This window comes from Dendropsophus ebraccatus, chromosome 8 (assembly GCF_027789765.1).
Source record: "Dendropsophus ebraccatus isolate aDenEbr1 chromosome 8, aDenEbr1.pat, whole genome shotgun sequence".
NCBI classification, from domain to species: Eukaryota; Metazoa; Chordata; class Amphibia; order Anura; family Hylidae; genus Dendropsophus; species Dendropsophus ebraccatus.
In genome coordinates, this window is record NC_091461.1 from 5,183,426 (window position 1) to 5,207,645 (window position 24,220).

Below are 24,220 nucleotides of genomic sequence, written 5' to 3' on the forward strand. Positions count from 1 at the left end.
TGACTGTGACAGTACTGCGTTGCAGGTAATTATGGCGTTCTTTCTTTTTCTGGGGGGAGAGGAGGTGTGGGGTGTGATGTGCTGGTCTCGCCAAATGACGGGGACCTAATTTGGAGTTACAGGCTACTGGGGGGATGCAGCTTGGGGTGTGTATACCTGCTGTATTAGTGGAAAAAATGGCGGGCGGGTGATAAGAAGAGGGTCTGCCATGTGTTCACCTGGTAACTGCCACTTCTGCCATGAGATAGAATGAGCTTTCTGCCTCAGGCAGCAGACTCTTTGCCTCACTAGGGGACGGCTGCACAGCACAATCCGTTACTTTCACTTTCACTTATGAAGGGGGAGGAAAGCCCAGCACCACAGAAGAGCCGACACACAGTAGAGCTGACTGGAAGGTGTGTGCCCTGTCCCCTCCACTACTAAACCCCTCATATCTACCTATACTATTACTACACCCCTTATCCACTATACCTCACTACTACACCCCTCATCCACTATACCTCCACTACTACACCCCTCATCCACTATACCTCCACTACTACACCCCTCATCCACTATACCTCCACTACTACACCCCTTATCCACTATACCTCCACTACTACACCCCTCATCCACTATACCTCACTACTACACCTCTCATCCACTATACCTCCACTACTAAACCCCTCATATCTACCTGTACTACTACTACACCTCTTATCCACTATACCTCCACTACTACACCCCTAATCCACTATACCCCCACTACTACACCCCTCATCCACTATACCTCCAATACTACACCCCTCATCCACTATACATCACTACTACACCTCTCATCCACTATACCTCACTACTACACCCCTCATCCACTATACCTCCACTACTACACCCCTCATCCACTATACCTCCACTACTACACCCCTTATCCACTATACCTCCACTACTACACCCCTCATCCACTATACCTCCAATACTACACCCCTCATCCACTATACCTCACTACTACACCTCTCATCCACTATACCTCACTACTACACCCCTCATCCACTATACCTCCACTACTACACCCTTTATCCACTATACCTCCACTACTACACCCCTCATCCACTATACCTCACTACTACACCTCTCATCCACTATACCTCCACTACTACACCCCTTATCCACTATACCTCCACTACTACACCCCTTATCCACTATACCTCCAATACTACACCCCTCATCCACTATACCTCACTACTACACCTCTCATCCACTATACCTCCACTACTAAACCCCTCATATCTACCTGTACTACTACTACACCCCTTATCCACTATACCTCAACTACTACACCCCTAATCCACTATACCCCCACTACTACACCCCTTATCCACTATACCTCCACTACTACACCCCTCATCCACTATACCTCACTACTACACCTCTCATCCACTATACCTCCACTACTAAACCCCTCATATCTACCTGTACTACTACTACACCTCTCATCCACTATACCTCACTACTACACCTCTCATCCACTATACCTCCACTACTACACCCCTTATCCACTATACCTCCAATACTACACCCCTCATCCACTATACCTCCACTACTACACCCCTCATCCACTATACCTCCACTACTACACCCCTCATCCACTATACCTCCACTACTAAACCCCTCATATCTACCTATACTATTACTACACCCCTTATCCACTATACCTCACTACTACACCCCTCATCCACTATACCTCCACTACTACACCCCTCATCCACTATACCTCCACTACTACACCTCTCATCCACTATACCTCACTACTACACCCCTCATCTACTATACCTCCACTACTACACCCCTCATCCACTATACCTCCACTACTACACCCCTTATGATGTTGGTCATTTCCAGCATCTTGTACTCAGTATAATGGGGTCACCCAGCTTTCCCAGCATCTAATACTCAGTATGATGGAGGTCACCCAACAAAGCAGCTATGGTTCTCTTATCTTGTATAACCCCTTTAAATTTTACATGGCCGTAAATGTGAAAAGTAGAAAGCCTTTTACACTGCTCTCAATCCCTGTTCTCTATAAGTAATGTAGTAGAATATTTCCTTTATTATTTGGAAAGCAGTGTCTTCTGCTGAGGTTCCTTATGGGTAACTTAATCGGTTGGGGGCCCACTCACCCCCCTAGACTGAACCCCTAGCTATGCCCCTGCCCCTTCATCATCCTCCTGCCCCTCCATCATCATGCTACCACCCCCTTCATCCTCCTGCCTTTCCATCATCATAGAATTACCCCTCTAATCCTCCGGTGATGATACCCCTGATACTAGTGATGGTACTGGTAATACTGGTGACAGTACAGGTGATGATACTAGTCATAGTACTGGTAATACTAGTGACAGTACAGGTGATGATACTAGTGATGGTACTGGTAATACTAGTGACAGTACAGGTGATGATACTAGTCATAGTACTGGTAATACTAGTGACAGTACAGGTGATGACACTAGTGATTGTTCTGGTAATACTAGTGACAGTACAGGTGATGATACTAGTCATAGTACTGGTAATACTAGTGACAGTACAGGTGATGACACTAGTGATTGTTCTGGTAATACTAGTGACAGTACAGGTGATGACACTAGTGATTGTTCTGGTAATACTAGTGACAGTACAGGTGATGGTACTGGTAATACTGGTGACAGTACAGGTGATGATACCCCTGATACTAGTGATGGTACTGGTAATACTGGTGACAGTACAGGTGATGATACTAGTCATAGTACTGGTAATACTAGTGACAGTACAGGTGATGATACTAGTGATGGTACTGGTAATACTAGTGATGGTACTGGTAATACTAGTGACAGTACAGGTGATGATACCCCTGATACTAGTTATAGTACTGGTAATACTAGTGACAGTACAGGTGATGATACTAGTAATAGTACTGGTAATACTGGTGACAGTACAGGTGATGATACTAGTGATTGTTCTGGTAATACCAGTGACAGTACAGGTGATGATACTAGTGATGGTACTGGTAATACTAGTGACAGTACAGGTGATGATACCCCTGATACTAGTGATAGTACTGGTAATACTGGTGACAGTACAGGTGATTATACTAGTGATTGTTCTGGTAATACTGGTGACAGTACAGGTGATGATACTAGTTATAGTACTGGTAATACCAGTGACAGTACAGGTGATGATACTAGTGATGGTACTGGTAATACTGGTGACAGTACAGGTGATGATACTAGTGATAGTACTGGTAATACTGGTGACAGTACAGGTGATGATACTAGTGATGGTACTGGTAATACTGGTGACAGTACAGGTGATGATACTAGTTATAGTACTGGTAATACCAGTGACAGTACAGGTGATGATACTAGTGATGGTACTGGTAATACTGGTGACAGTACAGGTGATGATTGATACTAGTGATGGTACTGGTAATACTGGTGACAGTACAGGTGATGATACTAGTTATAGTACTGGTAATACTAGTGATGGTACTGGTAATACTGGTGACAGTACAGGTGATGATACTAGTGATGGTACTGGTAATACTAGTGACAGTACAGGTGATGATACCCCTGATACTAGTGATACCCCTGATACCTCCACTACTACACCCCTTATCCACTATACCTCCAATACTACACCCCTCATCCACTATACCTCCACTACTACACCCCTCATCCACTATACCTCCACTACTACACCCCTCATCCACTATACCTCCACTACTAAACCCCTCATATCTACCTATACTATTACTACACCCCTTATCCACTATACCTCACTACTACACCCCTCATCCACTATACCTCCACTACTACACCCCTCATCCACTATACCTCCACTACTACACCTCTCATCCACTATACCTCCACTACTACACCTCTCATCCACTATACCTCACTACTACACCCCTCATCTACTATACCTCCACTACTACACCCCTCATCCACTATACCTCCACTACTACACCCCTTATGATGTTGGTCATTTCCAGCATCTTGTACTCAGTATAATGGGGTCACCCAGCTTTCCCAGCATCTAATACTCAGTATGATGGAGGTCACCCAACAAAGCAGCTATGGTTCTCTTATCTTGTATAACCCCTTTAAATTTTACATGGCCGTAAATGTGAAAAGTAGAAAGCCTTTTACACTGCTCTCAATCCCTGTTCTCTATAAGTAATGTAGTAGAATATTTCCTTTATTATTTGGAAAGCAGTGTCTTCTGCTGAGGTTCCTTATGGGTAACTTAATCGGTTGGGGGCCCACTCACCCCCCTAGACTGAACCCCTAGCTATGCCCCTGCCCCTTCATCATCCTCCTGCCCCTCCATCATCATGCTACCACCCCCTTCATCCTCCTGCCTTTCCATCATCATAGAATTACCCCTCTAATCCTCCGGTGATGATACCCCTGATACTAGTGATGGTACTGGTAATACTGGTGACAGTACAGGTGATGATACTAGTCATAGTACTGGTAATACTAGTGACAGTACAGGTGATGACACTAGTGATTGTTCTGGTAATACTAGTGACAGTACAGGTGATGACACTAGTGATTGTTCTGGTAATACTAGTGACAGTACAGGTGATGGTACTGGTAATACTGGTGACAGTACAGGTGATGATACCCCTGATACTAGTGATGGTACTGGTAATACTGGTGACAGTACAGGTGATGATACTAGTCATAGTACTGGTAATACTAGTGACAGTACAGGTGATGATACTAGTGATGGTACTGGTAATACTAGTGATGGTACTGGTAATACTAGTGACAGTACAGGTGATGATATCCCTGATACTAGTTATAGTACTGGTAATACTAGTGACAGTACAGGTGATGATACTAGTAATAGTACTGGTAATACTGGTGACAGTACAGGTGATGATACTAGTGATTGTTCTGGTAATACCAGTGACAGTACAGGTGATGATACTAGTGATGGTACTGGTAATACTGGTGACAGTACAGGTGATGATACTAGTGATGGTACTGGTAATACTGGTGACAGTACAGGTGATGATACTAGTGATGGTACTGGTAATACTGGTGACAGTACAGGTGATGATACCCCTGATACTAGTGATAGTACTGGTAATACTGGTGATAGTACAGGTGATGATACTAGTGATAGTACTGGTAATACTGGTGACAGTACAGGTGATGATACTAGTGATGGTACTGGTAATACTGGTGACAGTACAGGTGATGATACTAGTTATAGTACTGGTAATACCAGTGACAGTACAGGTGATGATACTAGTGATGGTACTGGTAATACTGGTGACAGTACAGGTGATGATACTAGTGATGGTACTGGTAATACTGGTGACAGTACAGGTGATGATACTAGTGATGGTACTGGTAATACTGGTGACAGTACAGGTGATGATACTAGTTATAGTACTGGTAATACTAGTGATGGTACTGGTAATACTGGTGACAGTACAGGTGATGATACTAGTGATGGTACTGGTAATACTGGTGACAGTACAGGTGATGATACTAGTAATAGTACTGGTAATACTGGTGACAGTACAGGTGATGATACTAGTGATTGTTCTGGTAATACCAGTGACAGTACAGGTGATGATACTAGTGATGGTACTGGTAATACTAGTGACAGTACAGGTGATGATACCCCTGATACTAGTGATAGTACTGGTAATACTGGTGACAGTACAGGTGATTATACTAGTGATTGTTCTGGTAATACTGGTGACAGTACAGGTGATGATACTAGTGATGGTACTGGTAATACTGGTGACAGTACAGGTGATGATACCCCTGATACTAGTGATAGTACTGGTAATACTGGTGACAGTACAGGTGATTATACTAGTGTTTGTTCTGGTAATACTGGTGACAGTACAGGTGATGATACTAGTGATGGTACTGGTAATACTGGTGACAGTACAGGTGATGATACTAGTGATTGTTCTGGTAATACTGGTGACAGTACAGGTGATGATACCCCTGATACTAGTGACGGTACTGGTGATGATACTAGTTATTTGTTCTGGTAATACTGGTGATGGTACTGGTAATACTGGTGACAGTACAGGTGATGATACTAGTTATAGTACTGGTAATACTGGTGATGGTACTGGTAATACTGGTGACAGTACAGGTGATGATACTAGTGATGGTACTGGTAATACTGGTGACAGTACAGGTGATGATACCCCTGATACTAGTGATAGTACTGGTAATACTGGTGACAGTACAGGTGATGATACTAGTGATGGTACTGGTAATACTGGTGACAGTACAGGTGATGATACTAGTGATTGTTCTGGTAATACTGGTGACAGTACAGGTGATGATACCCCTGATACTAGTGACGGTACTGGTGATGATACTAGTTATTTGTTCTGGTAATACTGGTGATGGTACTGGTAATACTGGTGACAGTACAGGTGATGATACTAGTGATGGTACTGGTAATACTGGTGACAGTACAGGTGATGATACCCCTGATACTAGTGATAGTACTGGTAATACTAGTGACAGTACAGGTGATGATACTAGTGATGGTACTGGTAATACTAGTGATGGTACTGGTAATACTGGTGACAGTACAGGTGATGATACTAGTTATAGTACTGGTAATACTGGTGATGGTACTGGTAATACTGGTGACAGTACAGGTGAGGATACTAGTGATGGTACTGGTAATACTAGTGACAGTACAGGTGATGATACCCCTGATACTAGTGATAGTACTGGTAATACTGGTGACAGTACAGGTGATTATACTAGTGATTGTTCTGGTAATACTGGTGACAGTACAGGTGATGATACTAGTGATGGTACTGGTAATACTGGTGACAGTACAGGTGATGATACCCCTGATACTAGTGATAGTACTGGTAATACTGGTGACAGTACAGGTGATTATACTAGTGTTTGTTCTGGTAATACTGGTGACAGTACAGGTGATGATACTAGTGATGGTACTGGTAATACTGGTGACAGTACAGGTGATGATACTAGTGATTGTTCTGGTAATACTGGTGACAGTACAGGTGATGATACCCCTGATACTAGTGACGGTACTGGTGATGATACTAGTTATTTGTTCTGGTAATACTGGTGATGGTACTGGTAATACTGGTGACAGTACAGGTGATGATACTAGTTATAGTACTGGTAATACTGGTGATGGTACTGGTAATACTGGTGACAGTACAGGTGATGATACTAGTGATGGTACTGGTAATACTGGTGACAGTACAGGTGATGATACCCCTGATACTAGTGATAGTACTGGTAATACTGGTGACAGTACAGGTGATGATACTAGTGATGGTACTGGTAATACTGGTGACAGTACAGGTGATGATACTAGTGATTGTTCTGGTAATACTGGTGACAGTACAGGTGATGATACCCCTGATACTAGTGACGGTACTGGTGATGATACTAGTTATTTGTTCTGGTAATACTGGTGATGGTACTGGTAATACTGGTGACAGTACAGGTGATGATACTAGTGATGGTACTGGTAATACTGGTGACAGTACAGGTGATGATACCCCTGATACTAGTGATAGTACTGGTAATACTAGTGACAGTACAGGTGATGATACTAGTGATGGTACTGGTAATACTAGTGATGGTACTGGTAATACTGGTGACAGTACAGGTGATGATACTAGTGATGGTACTGGTAATACCAGTGACAGTACAGGTGATGATACTAGTCATAGTACTGGTAATACTAGTGACAGTACAGGTGATGATACTAGTGATGGTACTGGTAATACTAGTGATGGTACTGGTAATACTGGTGACAGTACAGGTGATGATACTAGTTATAGTACTGGTAATACTGGTGATGGTACTGGTAATACTGGTGACAGTACAGGTGAGGATACTAGTGATGGTACTGGTAATACTAGTGATGGTACTGGTAATACTGGTGACAGTACAGGTGATGAAACCACTTACACTACCACATTACTGATAACACTTGTGAGAGGCCGCCGTTTCCCACAGGATCGCTCTTCTGTCAGGCGGACTTCCGGCAGAGCGAGCGCTGATTGGCCAGAGGAAATCAGCTGAAGCGGAAGACTACAGGTCCCGGAATGCAGTGCGGCCGGACCGGAAGTGTACGTTACCGGGCCGAGGATGGTCGGAGGGAGCCGGATACATGGAGGAGGAGGACCCCAACCACAACCACTGGCAACTGCGGCCCGACTGTTCCCCGGCCCCGGAGCTCTGCAGGAAAGGACGGGAAGGGACCCCTAGGAGCAGCGGAGGAGGAGGAGGCCTCCCCGGGATCAGCTCCAGCGCCTCCAAGTTCCGTGAGTGTCAGCGCCCTGTCCGGTACCGTGTGTGTGTGTATTTGTATAATGAATGTATGATGTGCGTATACTGAATGACTGTATGTATGTAGGATGTGTAGTGTATGTATGTATGTCTGTATGTAGGATGTGTAGTGTATGTAGGATGTGTAGTGTATGTATGTCTGTATGTAGGATGTGTAGTGTATGTATGTATGTAGGATGTGTAGTGTATGTATGTATGTATGTAGGATGTGTAGTGTATGTATGTCTGTATGTAGGATGTGTAGTGTATGTAGGATGTGTAGTGTATGTATGTCTGTATGTAGGATGTGTAGTGTATGTATGTCTGTATGTAGGATGTGTAGTGTATGTATGTAGGATGTGTAGTGTATGTAGGATGTGTAGTGTATGTATGTCTGTATGTAGGATGTGTAGTGTATGTCTGTCTGTATGTAGGATGTGTAGTGTATGTCTGTCTGTCTGTAGGATGTGTAGTGTATGTCTGTCTGTATGTAGGATGTGTAGTGTATGTAGGATGTGTAGTGTATGTAGGATGTGTAGTGTATGTAGGATGTGTAGTGTATGTAGGATGTGTAGTGTATGTATGTCTGTATGTATGTAGGATGTGTAGTGTATGTATGTATGTAGGATGTGTAGTGTATGTCTGTATGTAGGATGTGTTATGTATGTATGTCTGTAGGATGTGTAGTGTATGTATGTATGTAGGATGTGTAGTGTATGTATGTCTGTATGTAGGATGTGTAGTGTATGTATGTCTGTATGTATGTAGGATGTGTAGTGTATGTATGTATGTAGGATGTGTAGTGTATGTATGTCTGTATGTAGGATGTGTAGTGTATGTAGGATGTGTAGTGTATGTATGTCTGTATGTAGGATGTGTAGTGTATGTATGTCTGTATGTAGGATGTGTAGTGTATGTATGTCTGTATGTAGGATGTGTAGTGTATGTATGTATGTAGGATGTGTAGTGTATGTCTGTATGTAGGATGTGTTATGTATGTATGTCTGTAGGATGTGTAGTGTATGTATGTATGTAGGATGTGTAGTGTATGTATGTCTGTATGTAGGATGTGTAGTGTATGTCTGTATGTCTGTAGGATGTGTATGTATGTATGTAGGATGTGTAGTGTATGTATGTATGTAGGATGTGTAGTGTATGTATGTAGGATGTGTAGTGTATGTATGTCTGTATGTAGGATGTGTAGTGTATGTATGTAGGATGTGTAGTGTATGTCTGTCTGTATGTAGGATGTGTAGTGTATGTCTGTCTGTATGTAGGATGTGTAGTGTATGTCTGTCTGTATGTAGGATGTGTAGTGTATGTATGTCTGTATGTAGGATGTGTAGTGTATGTATGTCTGTATGTAGGATGTGTAGTGTATGTATGTATGTATGTAGGATGTGTAGTGTATGTATGTCTGTATGTAGGATGTGTAGTGTATGTATGTCTGTATGTAGGATGTGTAGTGTATGTATGTCTGTATGTAGGATGTGTAGTGTAGTGTATGTATGTCTGTATGTAGGATGTGTAGTGTATGTAGGATGTGTAGTGTATGTATGTCTGTATGTAGGATGTGTAGTGTATGTATGTCTGTATGTAGGATGTGTAGTGTATGTATGTATGTATGTAGGATGTGTAGTGTATGTATGTCTGTATGTAGGATGTGTAGTGTATGTAGGATGTGTAGTGTATGTATGTAGGATGTGTAGTGTATGTATGTATGTAGGATGTGTAGTGTATGTCTGTCTGTATGTAGGATGTGTAGTGTATGTCTGTCTGTATGTAGGATGTGTAGTGTATGTATGTCTGTATGTAGGATGTGTAGTGTATGTATGTATGTATGTAGGATGTGTAGTGTATGTATGTCTGTATGTAGGATGTGTAGTGTATGTAGGATGTATGTAGGATGTGTAGTGTATGTATGTCTGTATGTAGGATGTGTAGTGTATGTATGTCTGTATGTAGGATGTGTAGTGTATGTATGTCTGTATGTAGGATGTGTAGTGTATGTATGTCTGTATGTAGGATGTGTAGTGTATGTATGTCTGTATGTAGGATGTGTAGTGTATGTATGTATGTAGGATGTGTAGTGTATGTATGTCTGTATGTAGGATGTGTAGTGTATGTAGGATGTGTAGTGTATGTATGTCTGTATGTAGGATGTGTAGTGTACGTATGTCTGTATGTAGGATGTGTAGTGTATGTAGGATGTGTAGTGTATGTATGTCTGTATGTAGGATGTGTAGTGTATGTATGTCTGTATGTAGGATGTGTAGTGTATGTATGTCTGTATGTAGGATGTGTAGTGTATGTATGTCTGTATGTAGGATGTGTAGTGTATGTATGTCTGTATGTAGGATGTGTAGTGTATGTATGTCTGTATGTAGGATGTGTAGTGTATGTAGGATGTGTAGTGTATGTATGTCTGTATGTAGGATGTGTAGTGTATGTATGTATGTATGTAGGATGTGTAGTGTATGTATGTCTGTATGTAGGATGTGTAGTGTATGTAGGATGTGTAGTGTATGTATGTCTGTATGTAGGATGTGTAGTGTATGTATGTCTGTATGTAGGATGTGTAGTGTATGTAGGATGTGTAGTGTATGTATGTCTGTATGTAGGATGTGTAGTGTATGTATGTCTGTATGTAGGATGTGTAGTGTATGTATGTATGTAGGATGTGTAGTGTATGTATGTATGTATGTAGGATGTGTAGTGTATGTATGTATGTATGTAGGATGTGTAGTGTATGTAGGATGTGTAGTGTATGTATGTCTGTATGTAGGATGTGTAGTGTATGTATGTCTGTATGTATGTAGGATGTGTAGTGTATGTATGTCTGTATGTATGTAGGATGTGTAGTGTATGTATGTCTGTATGTATGTAGGATGTGTAGTGTATGTATGTCTGTATGTAGGATGTGTAGTGTATGTATGTCTGTATGTAGGATGTGTAGTGTATGTATGTCTGTATGTAGGATGTGTAGTGTATGTATGTATGTAGGATGTGTAGTGTATGTATGTATGTATGTAGGATGTGTAGTGTATGTAGGATGTGTAGTGTATGTATGTCTGTATGTAGGATGTGTAGTGTATGTATGTATGTAGGATGTGTAGTGTATGTATGTATGTATGTAGGATGTGTAGTGTATGTATGTCTGTATGTAGGATGTGTAGTGTATGTATGTATGTATGTAGGATGTGTAGTGTATGTCTGTATGTATGTAGGATGTGTAGTGTATGTATGTCTGTCTGTATGTATGTAGGATGTGTAGTGTATGTATGTCTGTCTGTATGTAGGATGTGTAGTGTATGTATGACTGTATGTAGGATGTGTAGTGTATGTATGTCTGTATGTAGGATGTGTAGTGTATGACTGTATGTATGATGTGTAATGTATGTATGTCTTTATGTATGTCTGTATGTAGGATGTGTAGTGTATGCCTGTATGTATGTAGGATGTGTAGTGTATGTCTGTATGTATGTAGGATGTGTAGTGTATGTATGTAGGATGTGTAGTGTATGTATGTAGGATGTGTAGTGTATGTATGTAGGATGTGTAGTGTATGTCTGTATGTAGGATGTGTTATGTATGTATGTATGTAGGATGTGTAGTGTATGTCTGTATGTCTGTAGGATGTGTAGTGTATGTATGTATGTAGGATGTGTAGTGTATGTATGTCTGTCTGTATGTATGTAGGATGTGTAGTGTATGTATGTCTGTCTGTATGTAGGATGTGTTATGTATGTATGTATGTAGGATGTGTAGTGTATGTCTGTATGTCTGTATGTCTGTAGGATGTGTAGTGTATGTATGTATGTAGGATGTGTAGTGTATGTATGTATGTAGGATGTGTAGTGTATGTATGTAGGATGTGTAGTGTATGTCTGTATGTAGGATGTGTAGTGTATGTATGTCTGTATGTATGTCTGTATGTAGGATGTGTAGTGTATGTATGTAGGATGTGTAGTGTATGTCTGTCTGTATGTAGGATGTGTAGTGTATGTCTGTCTGTATGTAGGATGTGTAGTGTCTGTCTGTATGTAGGATGTGTAGTGTATGTCTGTCTGTATGTAGGATGTGTAGTGTATGTATGTCTGTATGTAGGATGTGTAGTGTATGTATGTCTGTATGTAGGATGTGTAGTGTATGTATGTCTGTATGTAGGATGTGTAGTGTATGTATGTCTGTATGTAGGATGTGTAGTGTATGTAGGATGTGTAGTGTATGTATGTCTGTATGTAGGATGTGTAGTGTATGTATGTAGGATGTGTAGTGTATGTATGTCTGTATGTAGGATGTGTAGTGTATGTAGGATGTGTAGTGTATGTAGGATGTGTAGTGTATGTATGTCTGTATGTAGGATGTGTAGTGTATGTATGTATGTAGGATGTGTAGTGTACGTATGTATGTATGTAGGATGTGTAGTGTATGTATGTCTGTATGTAGGATGTGTAGTGTATGTATGTATGTATGTAGGATGTGTAGTGTATGTATGTCTGTATGTAGGATGTGTAGTGTATGTATGTCTGTATGTAGGATGTGTAGTGTATGTATGTCTGTATGTAGGATGTGTAGTGTATGTATGTATGTAGGATGTGTAGTGTACGTATGTATGTATGTAGGATGTGTAGTGTACGTATGTCTGTATGTAGGATGTGTAGTGTATGTAGGATGTGTAGTGTATGTATGTCTGTATGTAGGATGTGTAGTGTATGTATGTCTGTATGTAGGATGTGTAGTGTATGTATGTCTGTCTGTATGTAGGATGTGTAGTGTATGTCTGTATGTAGGATGTGTAGTGTATGTATGTCTGTATGTAGGATGTGTAGTGTACGTATGTCTGTATGTAGGATGTGTAGTGTATGTAGGATGTGTAGTGTATGTATGTCTTTATGTAGGATGTGTAGTGTATGTATGTCTGTATGTAGGATGTGTAGTGTATGTATGTCTGTATGTAGGATGTGTAGTGTATGTATGTCTGTATGTAGGATGTGTAGTGTATGTATGTCTGTATGTAGGATGTGTAGTGTATGTCTGTATGTATGTAGGATGTGTAGTGTATGTCTGTATGTATGTAGGATGTGTAGTGTATGTCTGTATGTATGTAGGATGTGTAGTGTATGTCTGTATGTATGTAGGATGTGTAGTGTATGTCTGTATGTATGTAGGATGTGTAGTGTATGTCTGTATGTATGTAGGATGTGTAGTGTATGTATGTATGTATGTAGGATGTGTAGTGTATGTATGTATGTATGTAGGATGTGTAGTGTATGTATGTATGTAGGATGTGTAGTGTATGTATGTATGTATGTAGGATGTGTAGTGTATGTATGTATGTATGTATGTAGGATGTGTAGTGTATGTATGTATGTAGGATGTGTAGTGTATGTATGTATGTCTGTATGTAGGATGTGTAGTGTAGACACTGGGGTGAGATAATCTGCAGATCTTGTGGGGTCCCGGTATACAGTGATCAGTAGGAAGGAGAACTATGTGTGGGGGGTGCAGCCTGTCTGCTCCGCTCCCACAGAAGAGCTGCCGTAAAGCAAACTGCTGAAAACCTTCCTGCTGGCTATGATAGAAAGGAGTCAGATGAGACAGGACATGGCAGCTCGCTGTGTATGGCCCCCACAGACCGGTCATGTGACCCCTGTGCTCCCCCAATAGAGTCCACAATGGTATCAGGACTGGAGAAGGTACCTGGTGTGATGGGTGACGTTCTCCATCATGTGGGCGTCACTTACCTGTGGAGGAGACAAGGGGGCGGGGGAGATGAGCGAACCTGGAGCATGCTGGAGTCTATCCGAACCCGAGCATTCGGCATAGCGGGGGCTGCTGATGAAGTTCAGCCGCCCCCGCTATGCCGAATGCTCGAGGGTCGCTCATCTCTAGTTCTGTTATGCTGGAGACCTTGTATCCTGACCACCTACCCAACCATTGTACACACCACGTCCCCCTATTCATGGCAGCGGATAATGCCCTGGGGGCCGCACTGCAGACAGGGCTATGGGGTCCGGGGGGGGCCGCACTGCAGACAGGGCTATGGGGTCCGGGGGGGGGCCGCACTGCAGACAGGGCTATGGGGTCCGGGGGGCCACACTGCAGACAGGGCTATGGGGTCCGAAGTAGCCGCACTGCAGACAGGGCTATGGGGTCCAGGGGGGCCGCACTGCAAACATGGCTATGGGGTCCGGGGGGGCCGCACTGCAGACAGGGCTATGGGGTCCGGGGGGGCCACACTGCAGACAGGGCTATGGGGTCCGAAGTAGCCGCACTGCAGACAGGGCTATGGGGTCCAGGGGGGCCGCACTGCAGACAGGGCTATGGGGTCCGGGGGGGGCCGCACTGCAAACATGGCTATGGGGTCCGGGGGGCCGCACTGCAGACAGGGCTATGGGGTCCAGGGGGCCGCACTGCAGACAGGGCTATGGGGTCCGGGGGGGGCCGCACTGCAAACAGGGCTATGGGGTCCGGGGGGCCGCACTGCAGACAGGGCTATGGGGTCCGGGGGGCCGCACTGCAGACAGGGCTATGGGGTCCGGGGGGCCGCACTGTAGACAGGGCTATGGGGTCCGGGGGGGCCGCACTGCAGACAGGGCTATGGGGTCCGGGGGGCCGCACTGTAGACAGGGCTATGGGGTCCGGGGGGGCCGCACTGCAGACAGGGCTATGGGGTTCGGGGGGGTCGCACTGCAGACAGGGCTATGGGGTCCGGGGGGCCGCACTGCAGACATGGCTATGGGGTCCGGGGGGGGGCCGCACTGCAGACAGGGCTATGGGGTCCGAAAGGGCCGCACTGCAGACAGGGCTATGGGGTCCGAAGGGGCCGCACTGCAGACAGGGCTATGGGGTCCGGGGGGGGCCGCACTGCAGACAGGGCTATGGGGTCCGGGGGGGGGGGGGGGGGCCGCACTGCAGTAGTGATGTCACGATACCAGAATTTTGACTTCAATACCAATACTAGATTTTTTATTTCGATATAATGCCCCCTAGACAGCGAATATAATAACCCCACCCTCCAACTCTTTTGACGCTGTTAAGGTCTTCAGGTCTGCACTATTACGGTGACACCGGTTTATTTTTTTATTTAATTTTTTACTGCAGTTTTATTTGGTATCACGTTTGTATATATGTGACCCTTTTGATCACTTTTTAATGAATTTTTTTGGGGGCATGTGAGGTGATCAAAAATCAGCAAATTGGTACTTGGTTTTTTTTAGTGATTACATTGTTTAATGTGCGAGACCAGGAATGTGATAATTTTATAGTTTGGGCAATAACACTTCAACTATCAGGCTATGCTGGGGCTGTAGTCTAGTAATATTTCAGCTATCAGGCTATGCTGGGGGCTGTAGTCTAGTAATATTTCAGCTATCAGGCTATGCTGGGGCTGTAGTGTAGTAACATTTCTGCTATCAGGCTATGCTGGGGCTGTAGTCTAGTAATATTTCAGCTATCAGGCTATGCTGGGGGCTGTAGTCTAGTAACATTTCAGCTATCAGGCTATGCTGGGGCTGTAGTCTAGTAATATTTCAGCTATCAGGCTATGCTGGGGCTGTAGTCTAGTAATATTTCAGCTATCAGGCTATGCTGGGGCTGTAGTGTAGTAATATTTCAGCTATCAGGCTATGCTGGGGCTGTAGTCTAGTAATATTTCAGCTATCAGGCTATGCTGGGGGCTGTAGTGTAGTAATATTTCAGCTATCAGGCTATGCTGGGGGCTGTAGTCTAGTAATATTTCAGCTATCAGGCTATGCTGGGGCTGTAGTCTAGTAACATTTCAGCTATCAGGCTATGCTGGGGGCTGTAGTCTAGTAATATTTCAGCTATCGGTATGCTGGGGGCTGTAGTCTAGTAATATTTCAGCTATCAGGCTATGCTGGGGGCTGTAGTCTAGTAATATTTCAGCTATCAGGCTATGCTGGGGGCTGTAGTCTAGTAATATTTCAGCTATCAGGCTATGCTGGGGCTGTAGTCTAGTAATAATTCAGCTATCAGGCTATGCTGGGGCTGTAGTCTAGTAATAATTCAGCTATCAGGCTATGCTGGGGCTGTAGTCTAGTAATAATTCAGCTATCAGGCTATGCTGGGGCTGTAGTCTAGTAATAATTCAGCTATCAGGCTATGCTGGGGGCTGTAGTCTAGTAATAATTCAGCTATCAGGCTATGCTGGGGCTGTAGTCTAGTAATAATTCAGCTATCAGGCTATGCTGGGGCTGTAGTCTAGTAATAATTCAGCTATCAGGCTATGCTGGGGCTGTAGTCTAGTAATAATTCAGCTATCAGGCTATGCTGGGGCTGTAGTCTAGTAACATTTCAGCTATCAGGCTATGCTGGGGCTGTAGTCTAGTAATATTTCAGCTATCAGGGTATGCTGGGGCTGTAGTCTAGTAACATTTCAGCTATCAGGCTATGCTGGGGGCTGTAGTCTAGTAATAATTCAGCTATCAGGCTATGCTGGGGGCTGTAGTCTAGTAATAATTCAGCTATCAGGCTATGCTGGGGGTAGTGACTATATTCAGGTTGTTTTGACTTGGACTCATATGTGTGAAGTGCACATATGGGAAATTAGCCAATCATTATCTGACTGCGTTCGGCCCATTAAAGCATCTTTCTATGCACCTAAATTGCATCTGATAGATTTACAGCCAGGATGTGTGCGCATGTTTAGGTGCATGTTCACACACAGTATTGTAAACTCCAGGAGGATCGCTGTGAGTGATAATCAATCCCTGTACAGTACTAAAAAAATATGTTGGTGCTATATAAAGGATATAGTGTTGTGCCACAGTCACATGGCATCATTATGGTGACAATGTGCCAACATACCCAGCAGGAAACAGAGTCAATTTCCATTAGTGAGAATATTAGTACATTTATAATTTTTCTATTTAAACTTCAAGGGACTTACATGCAATGAGAAGTCAGATGAACATTGCTATTGCCTCATTATACTGGTTATGTACATAGATCTTTCTGCACACAGGAGTTTCCCCCAGCGGATATCAGGGCTGGACACAAAGTACAGTATAAGAAAGTTCTGGTCACTCGGGTCCTATAGTTCTAATAAACAACTGAAGGACCCGAGAATTCAATAGCACTAAGAGATTTCCATCATATAACGAATGTGTACAGTGACAGAACAGTCCTCACTGTATGACAACCCACAGCAAGACAATGACAGCTAGTCTAATAATGCGGCACCCCACAACTTGTCTATGAATTCTATGTCTCAGCCTAAGAATACATTGCACAACCTTCCCCTAACCTGGAAAAAACGCCCATACAGCAACCAGGGGGTACAGACTATAACTCCCACAGCAGATGGCTGTACACACTGTAGGGAGCTGATGAAGCCTGCCAGGTCTGGACAGACAGGAAAGGGTTACTCTCCGGGCAGGTCAGTTCCTCAATGTAGCTTCTCACACCGGCTGCTGCTTTCCAGGAAGGAGAAGAGGCTGAGGTGGGACGGACTGCGGTGGGTTAAGGGTCATTAGCAGGGAGGGTCTGCTACACATAGTAGCCGACCCCCCTGCTTCTGGAACGGATCAGGAGAGGTCAGATGCCGCTGTCAGGTGTGACAGCGGCATCTACAAAGATAGCCGGCACAAGCGATGGCTGTGCGGCTATAGCTTATCCCTGCAGTGAACGGAGGGAGGGGGCCGGGTCAAGGAGGTGACCCCAGGGGGCAGGGGGCAGCACTCAGAGAACATGGCCGGCGCTCAGCTAGCCGCCAGCCGTGTTCTCTGCGCTATACCTTATGTTAACCTGCGTTATTAGGCAGCTTAACATAAAGTATCGATACCAGGAAATTTTTTTGGCCGAAATAGCGATAGTAGTATCGATTTTTCGGTGCATCGTGCATCCCTACACTGCAAACAGAGCTATGGGGTCCGAAGGGGCCGCACTGAAGACAGGGCTATGGGGTCCGGGGGGGGCCGCACTGCAGAGAGAGCTATGGGGTCCGAAGGGGCCGCACTGCAGACAGGGCTATGGGGTCCGGGGGGGGCCGCACTGCAGAGAGAGCTATGGGGTCCGAAGGGGCCGCACTGCAGACGGGGCTATGGGGTCCGAAGGGGCCGCACTGCAGACATGGCTATGGGGTCTGGGGGGGCCGCACTGCAGACAGGGCTATGGGGTCTGGGGGGCCGCACTGCAGAGAGAGCTATGGGGTCCGAAGGGGCCGCACTGCAGACGGGGCTATGGGGTCCGGGGGGGCCGCACTGCAGACGGGGCTATGGGGTCCGGGGGGGCCGCACTGCAGACAGGGCTATGGGGTCCGGGGGGCCGCACTGCAAACATGGCTATGGGGTCCGGGGGGCCGCACTGCAGACAGGGCTATGGGGTCCGGGGGGCCGCACTGCAGACAGGGCTATGGGGTCCGGGGGGCCGCACTGCAGACAGGGCTATGGGGTCCGGGGGGCCGCACTGCAGACAGGGCTATGGGGTCCGGGGGGCCGCACTGCAGACAGGGCTATGGGGTCCGGGGGGGGGGGGGATGGTCGCACTGCAGACAGGGATATGGGGTCCGGGGGGGGGGGGTGGTCGCACTGCAGACAGGGATATGGGGTCCGGGGGGGGGGGGGGTGGTCGCACTGCAGACAGGGATATGGGGTCCAGGGGGGGGGGGGTCTATGGGGTCCACATCAGTGGTCTGGGGTCTATACTCAGGGGGACACATCACAGGTCTCAGGGGTCTATACTCAGGGGGACACATCACAGGGCTCTGAGGTCCGGGGGGGGCTGATGGCAGTAGGTCTGGTTGTGCATGTACTGCTGTATTCCTGCTCCGCTGCCTCTGACAGCGATATTCTCCTCTTGCAGTGATGAACGTCATCACAGTTGATGATTATAAGAATACGTATTGGCCAAAACTGGAGAGCGCCATTGATCAGCTGCTGACCCAGAGCCCGGGGGACTATATCCCCATCTCCTACGAGCAGATTTACAGGTAACGTGTGAGGGTCAGGTGACCCGGGAGCCTCCGCCTGCTGCAGCATCTCCCCTCATCTGTGTCTGATCCTCTTACAGCTGTGTGTACAAGTGTGTGTGCCAGCAACACTCCGAGCAGATGTACAGCGACCTCATGTGCAAGATCACCTGTCACCTGGAGAAGGTGTCCCTGGAGCTGCAGGTAAGTCCCAGCAGTCAGTGCTGTCACCGCTGATCTCTACGGATGGATAGGCTGTATTCTCAGTGATGTCACTGCTGATCTCTAGTGATGGATAGGCTGTATTCTCAGTGATGTCACTGCTGATCTCTAGTGATGGATAGGCTGTATTCTCAGTGATGTCACTGATCTCTAGGGATGGATAGGCTGTATTCTCAGTGATGTCACTGCTGGTCTCTAGTGATGGATAGGCTGTATTCTCAGTGATGTCACTGCTGATCTCTAGTGATGGATAGGCTGTATTCTCAGTGATGTCACTGATCTCTAGGGATGGATAGGCTGTATTCTCAGTGATGTCACTGATCTCTAGTGATGGATAGGCTGTATTCTCAGTGATGTCACCGCTGATCTCTAGTGATGGATAGGCTGTATTCTCAGTGATGTCACTGATCTCTAGTGATGGATAGGCTGTATTCTCAGTGATGTCACTGATCTCTAGTGATGGATAGGCTGTATTCTCCGTGATGTCACTGCTGATCTCTAGTGATGGATAGGCTGTATTCTCAGTGATGTCGCTGATCTGTAGGGATGGATAGGCTGTATTCTCAGTGATGTCACCGCTGATCTCTACGGATGGATAAGCTGTATTCTCAGTGATGTCACTGCTGATCTCTAGTGATGGATAGGCTGTATTCTCAGTGATGTCACCGCTGATCTCTACGGATGGATAGGCTGTATTCTCAGTGATGTCACTGCTGATCTCTAGTGATGGATAGGCGGTATTCTCAGCGATGTCACTGATCTCTAGGGATGGATAGGCTGTATTCTCAGTGATGTCACCGCTGATCTCTACGGATGGATAGGCTGTATGCTCAGTGATGTCACCGCTGATCTCTACGGATGGATAGGCTGTATTCTCAGTGATGTCACCGCTGATCTCTAGTGATGGATAGGCTGTATTCTCAGTGATGTCACCGCTGATCTCTAGTGATGAATAGGCTGTATTCTCAGTGATGTCACCGCTGATCCCTAGTGATGGATAGGCTGTATTCTCAGTGATGTCACTGCTGATCTCTAGTGATGGATAGGCTGTATTCTCAGTGATGTCACTGCTGATCTCTAGTGATGGATAGGCTGTATTCTCCACAGTAACTCTTTCCTCCCTGTGTTGCAGGTGACATCTCCTGAGCAATATATAGAGAAGTTTAACCTTGCCCTGAGCCAGTATATGGGGGCCCTGCACAGCATAGTCCCCCTGTTCATCTATATGGTAAGTCCTATATGTAGCATGCTGGTGTAGTGTATGATTGTCCTGTGTCTGTGAGATGATGGGGGGGGGGGGGGGGCTCGCCCTGCTGAGATGTTTGGGGGCCATGCAGCCCCAGCCCATGTCTGTGCTCATTCTGTTGTCTGATTTTCCCAGAACAAGTTTTATATAGAAACCAAACTGAACAGAGACCTGAAGGACGACCTCATACAGCTGTTCACCGAGCACGTCGCCGAGAAGCACATCTACAGCCTGATGCGTAAGTAACAAGGGCGCCCGTTACTGGACTGGACAGTCCTGCCCATCATCATCAGGGGTCATTACTGGACTAGACAGTCCTGCTCCTCCTCATGATCAGGGGTCATTACTGGACTAGACAGTCCTGCTCCTCCTCATGATCAGTGGGCCGTTACTGGAAATCAGTCGGTTCTTCATCATTATCCTCAGGGGGTCATTGCTGGATACCTGTCCCCGGGGTAATAACTTCTGCCCCTTTCTTCCAGCCCTGTTATTGGAGGCACAGTCCACACCGTTCCAGATCACTCCCTCGACCATGGCGAGCATTGTGAAGGGGCTGTACACGCTGAGGCCAGGTAACTACAAGCCATTGTATACCCTGTACCACCACTGTCCAGTATGGCAGTGATTCTCAGACTGTGAGGCGCCCCCTAGTTGTTGGTGAAGCTCAGCTGGGGGGGAGGCAGTTTATACACATAAGTTGTGATTATAAATTCTGTCTCAGCTGCAACAATCTCGGGATTAGGAATATTAGTGACTCATTTTGTACTTATTTTAATGTTATACAGAAAATAGGAGATAAGTGAAGGGTAGTCTGAGCAACAGTTTTTATTTTTGCATGGACTCCACAATAGATGGTGAGGCCCGGGCCTCCTCTTGGCCAGCCTGGTGAGGCCCGGGCCTCCTCTTGGCAAGGCTGGTGAGGCCCAGGCCTCCTCTTGGCCAGCCTGGTGAGGCCCGGGCCTCCTCTTGGCCAGCCGGTCTAGTTATCTCCATTATTATCTCTCCATCTCTTTCAGAATGGGTCCAGCTCGCTCCAGCGCTTTTCTCCAAGTTCATCCCTAATATTCTGCCCCCGGCCATGGAGTCGGAGCTGCAGGACTACGCCGCACAGGACCAGAAGCTTCAGCGAGACCTCATGCAAAATGGATTCAACAGGTCAGTGAGCACATGAGCGACAATGATGACATCATCAGATCCCTGACAGTCACGTGGACTGGGATTGGTGGCCACAAAGGAGCCTGGTTGTGAATAAAGTTTCGAGATGATGATGATAGGAGTGCAGGGGGTGGGGATGCTATGAGGGGTTATGGGTGCAGACATTTGGGGGGAACTGACTGAGGAGACCCCTCCTATAAGGATAATTGTGGGGGCGCTGCTGTGTTCACTGTAACATCACCACCTATTGTTTCCTCTCTCCTCAGAGGTGACCAGTCGCGGAAAAGAGCGGGAGATGAGTTGTCATACAGTAAGTATTCTATGTGCTCAGCTGGATCCTGGCTGCTGCTCCTGACACTGAGAGGGGTTTCTTTAGTGCCTCCCCACCATTTCCTGAGCAATGAATTACAGTGCAGCGCCATTCACTAGAATATTCACTGGCACTGGGTGGGGACACACAGTGATGGCATGAGAGCTGGGAGAGGGTGGAGGAGTGAGGGTAAATGGGGAGGAGTGAAGGTACATGGGGGGAGGGGGAGTGAGGATGAATGGGGCAGGAGAAGTGAGAGCAGCAGGGGAGGGGCAGGGTGGAGAAATGAGGGAAAATGGAGGAGCAATGGTGAGGGCAGAGGGAGGGAGGGAGGAGTAAGGGCCCTATTCCACAGGAGTCATAATCGTCCCGATTAGTCCGATTTTTTGCTCCGTGGAATAGAGAGAATGATCAGCGTGTCATCGGCTGATCGTTTATTTAGGTTCAGACCTAAAATCGTCGTTCGCCACCAGCGCATCACTACGGTTGAATAGCGGTGCGTGGCGACCGACGATTTCCGCAGAACCATACATTACCTGTCCAGGCCAATCACTGGCCGGAAACGCTGCGGCCAGTGATTGGCTGAGCGGTCTGTCAGTTCAGACAGCTCCGCTCCGAAGCCGATGCTGCCGCGCAGGATCGGAAGAAGACCTGTGGCCCGGACAGGTAATGTATGAAGCAAGGGCTGCAAGGACATCGGTAATGATGTCCCTGCAGCCCTTGTTTCACGATCATCGGGGCCGTGGAATAGACCCAGTAAACAAGCGCCGATCTAGCAGATCGCCGCTCATTTACATTGTTGCTCGGCCCGTGGAATAGGACCCTAAGGGGAAATGGAGATAGGAGAAGCAGTGAGGGCAGAGGGGGGGAGGCATAGGGAGGGAGAGTAACAGAAAAAGGCAAAGGAGCAGACTGGGAGAGGAGGGGGGGGGGCAGCAGGTGCAGATTGGTGGAGACTTATTATAACTAGTGCAGGTAGATACTGGTAGAGCCGTCCTCTGGAGCCAATCGGGTTGCAGCTTTCATTCTCTGTATTGTGTTTGAGTGCTTTCTCTATATAGTAGTGATTATGTCTCCTCACTGTCGCCTCCTTGTGTTTTCTAGATGGTTCGTGCAGCAGTTCTCAGAGTTACAGATAAGGTGGCCTCTCCTCCTCCTGCTCTGGCAGTGGCGCCATCTAGTGGACTGAGTGTTGAGGCTTCTGTGGAGCCATGTGGACTTTTCACAAGCTGCGTGCTCTCCTGGCTGTATATACATAGGAATATATATATATTTTTTTGTTTTAAAGAAGACTTGAACTCTTGCTGCTAACAGAAGGCTGATAGACTGTGAGCCGCCACCTCCGCGCTCCTTGCTCCCGATCCCCCGGCTCACTTCAGCTGCTTTTTCATTTGTATAAAAATTGTAAAAAAGGAAAAGAGAGAACCGTGACCCCCGAGCCGTGGTGTGTTCTTGCTCTGCTGCTCCCCTTTGTTCTCCTGTGTTCCCTGTGACTCGGAATCCTTCCCCCCAATCTTTTGTGGCTCGGGCCCTGGCAATTTATGTGATCCTCTTCCCGGTTCTCATGCGTTTTTGGCTGCGATTGATCAGGTTCAGTATTTATAACATTGTTTTCCTTTCCTTGGACCAAAATTAAACTGACTTATTCATCATGTGGAGCAGCGGTCATCTGTCGGCAGTAACAGAGGAAGCCGCGTGACAGCCCTCGGAGCTGTCCCTGTGTGTCTGCAGCTACAGCAGAGGACAGGCTACACCTCGACCCATAATGCCAGATGGACTTTATGTGAAATTTGACACCATTTTTAAAGTGTAACTATCATTTAAAAAAAACTTCTGACATGTCATGGTGGGGGTCTCAGCACTCGCACTGATTGCTAGAACGAAGGGGCAGACTCGCTCTGCTTTAAACTTGTGCAACGTCCAGTAGAAGGAATAGCCGGACGTTTTATAGGTTTCCAATTTAATTCTGCTCGTTTTTAGCAGTTACAGCAGAGATGAAGGAGAAGAGCAGATCTGCCCTTCGTCCT

At 46.0% G+C, this 24,220-nt stretch overlaps 1 protein-coding gene across 1 annotated transcript; it reads left to right on the plus strand.

Annotated features, from left to right (window-relative positions):
- Window positions 1-8,092: 8,092 nt before the first annotated feature.
- On the plus strand, window positions 8,093-23,847 carry CACUL1 (CDK2 associated cullin domain 1). The gene is made up of 9 exons (XM_069979675.1): window positions 8,093-8,323; window positions 19,155-19,281; window positions 19,362-19,464; window positions 20,615-20,710; window positions 20,864-20,966; window positions 21,211-21,300; window positions 21,745-21,883; window positions 22,150-22,193; window positions 23,298-23,847. Exons 1-9 carry the CDS (start codon window positions 8,170-8,172, stop codon window positions 23,330-23,332), a joined length of 891 nt encoding a protein of 296 aa, XP_069835776.1. The 5' UTR covers window positions 8,093-8,169; the 3' UTR covers window positions 23,333-23,847.
- Window positions 23,848-24,220: the final 373 nt, after the last annotated feature.

Bases quoted from the DNA above. Each gene is read 5' to 3' on its own strand.
- CACUL1 (XM_069979675.1), top strand. From the start codon at position 8,170: ATGGAGGAGGAGGACCCCAACCACAACCACTGGCAACTGCGGCCCGAC. The intron at 19,282-19,361 runs GTAACGTGTGAG...ATCCTCTTACAG, and splicing joins TCCTACGAGCAGATTTACAG to CTGTGTGTACAAGTGTGTGT. The intron at 21,301-21,744 runs GTAACTACAAGC...CATCTCTTTCAG, and splicing joins GCTGTACACGCTGAGGCCAG to AATGGGTCCAGCTCGCTCCA.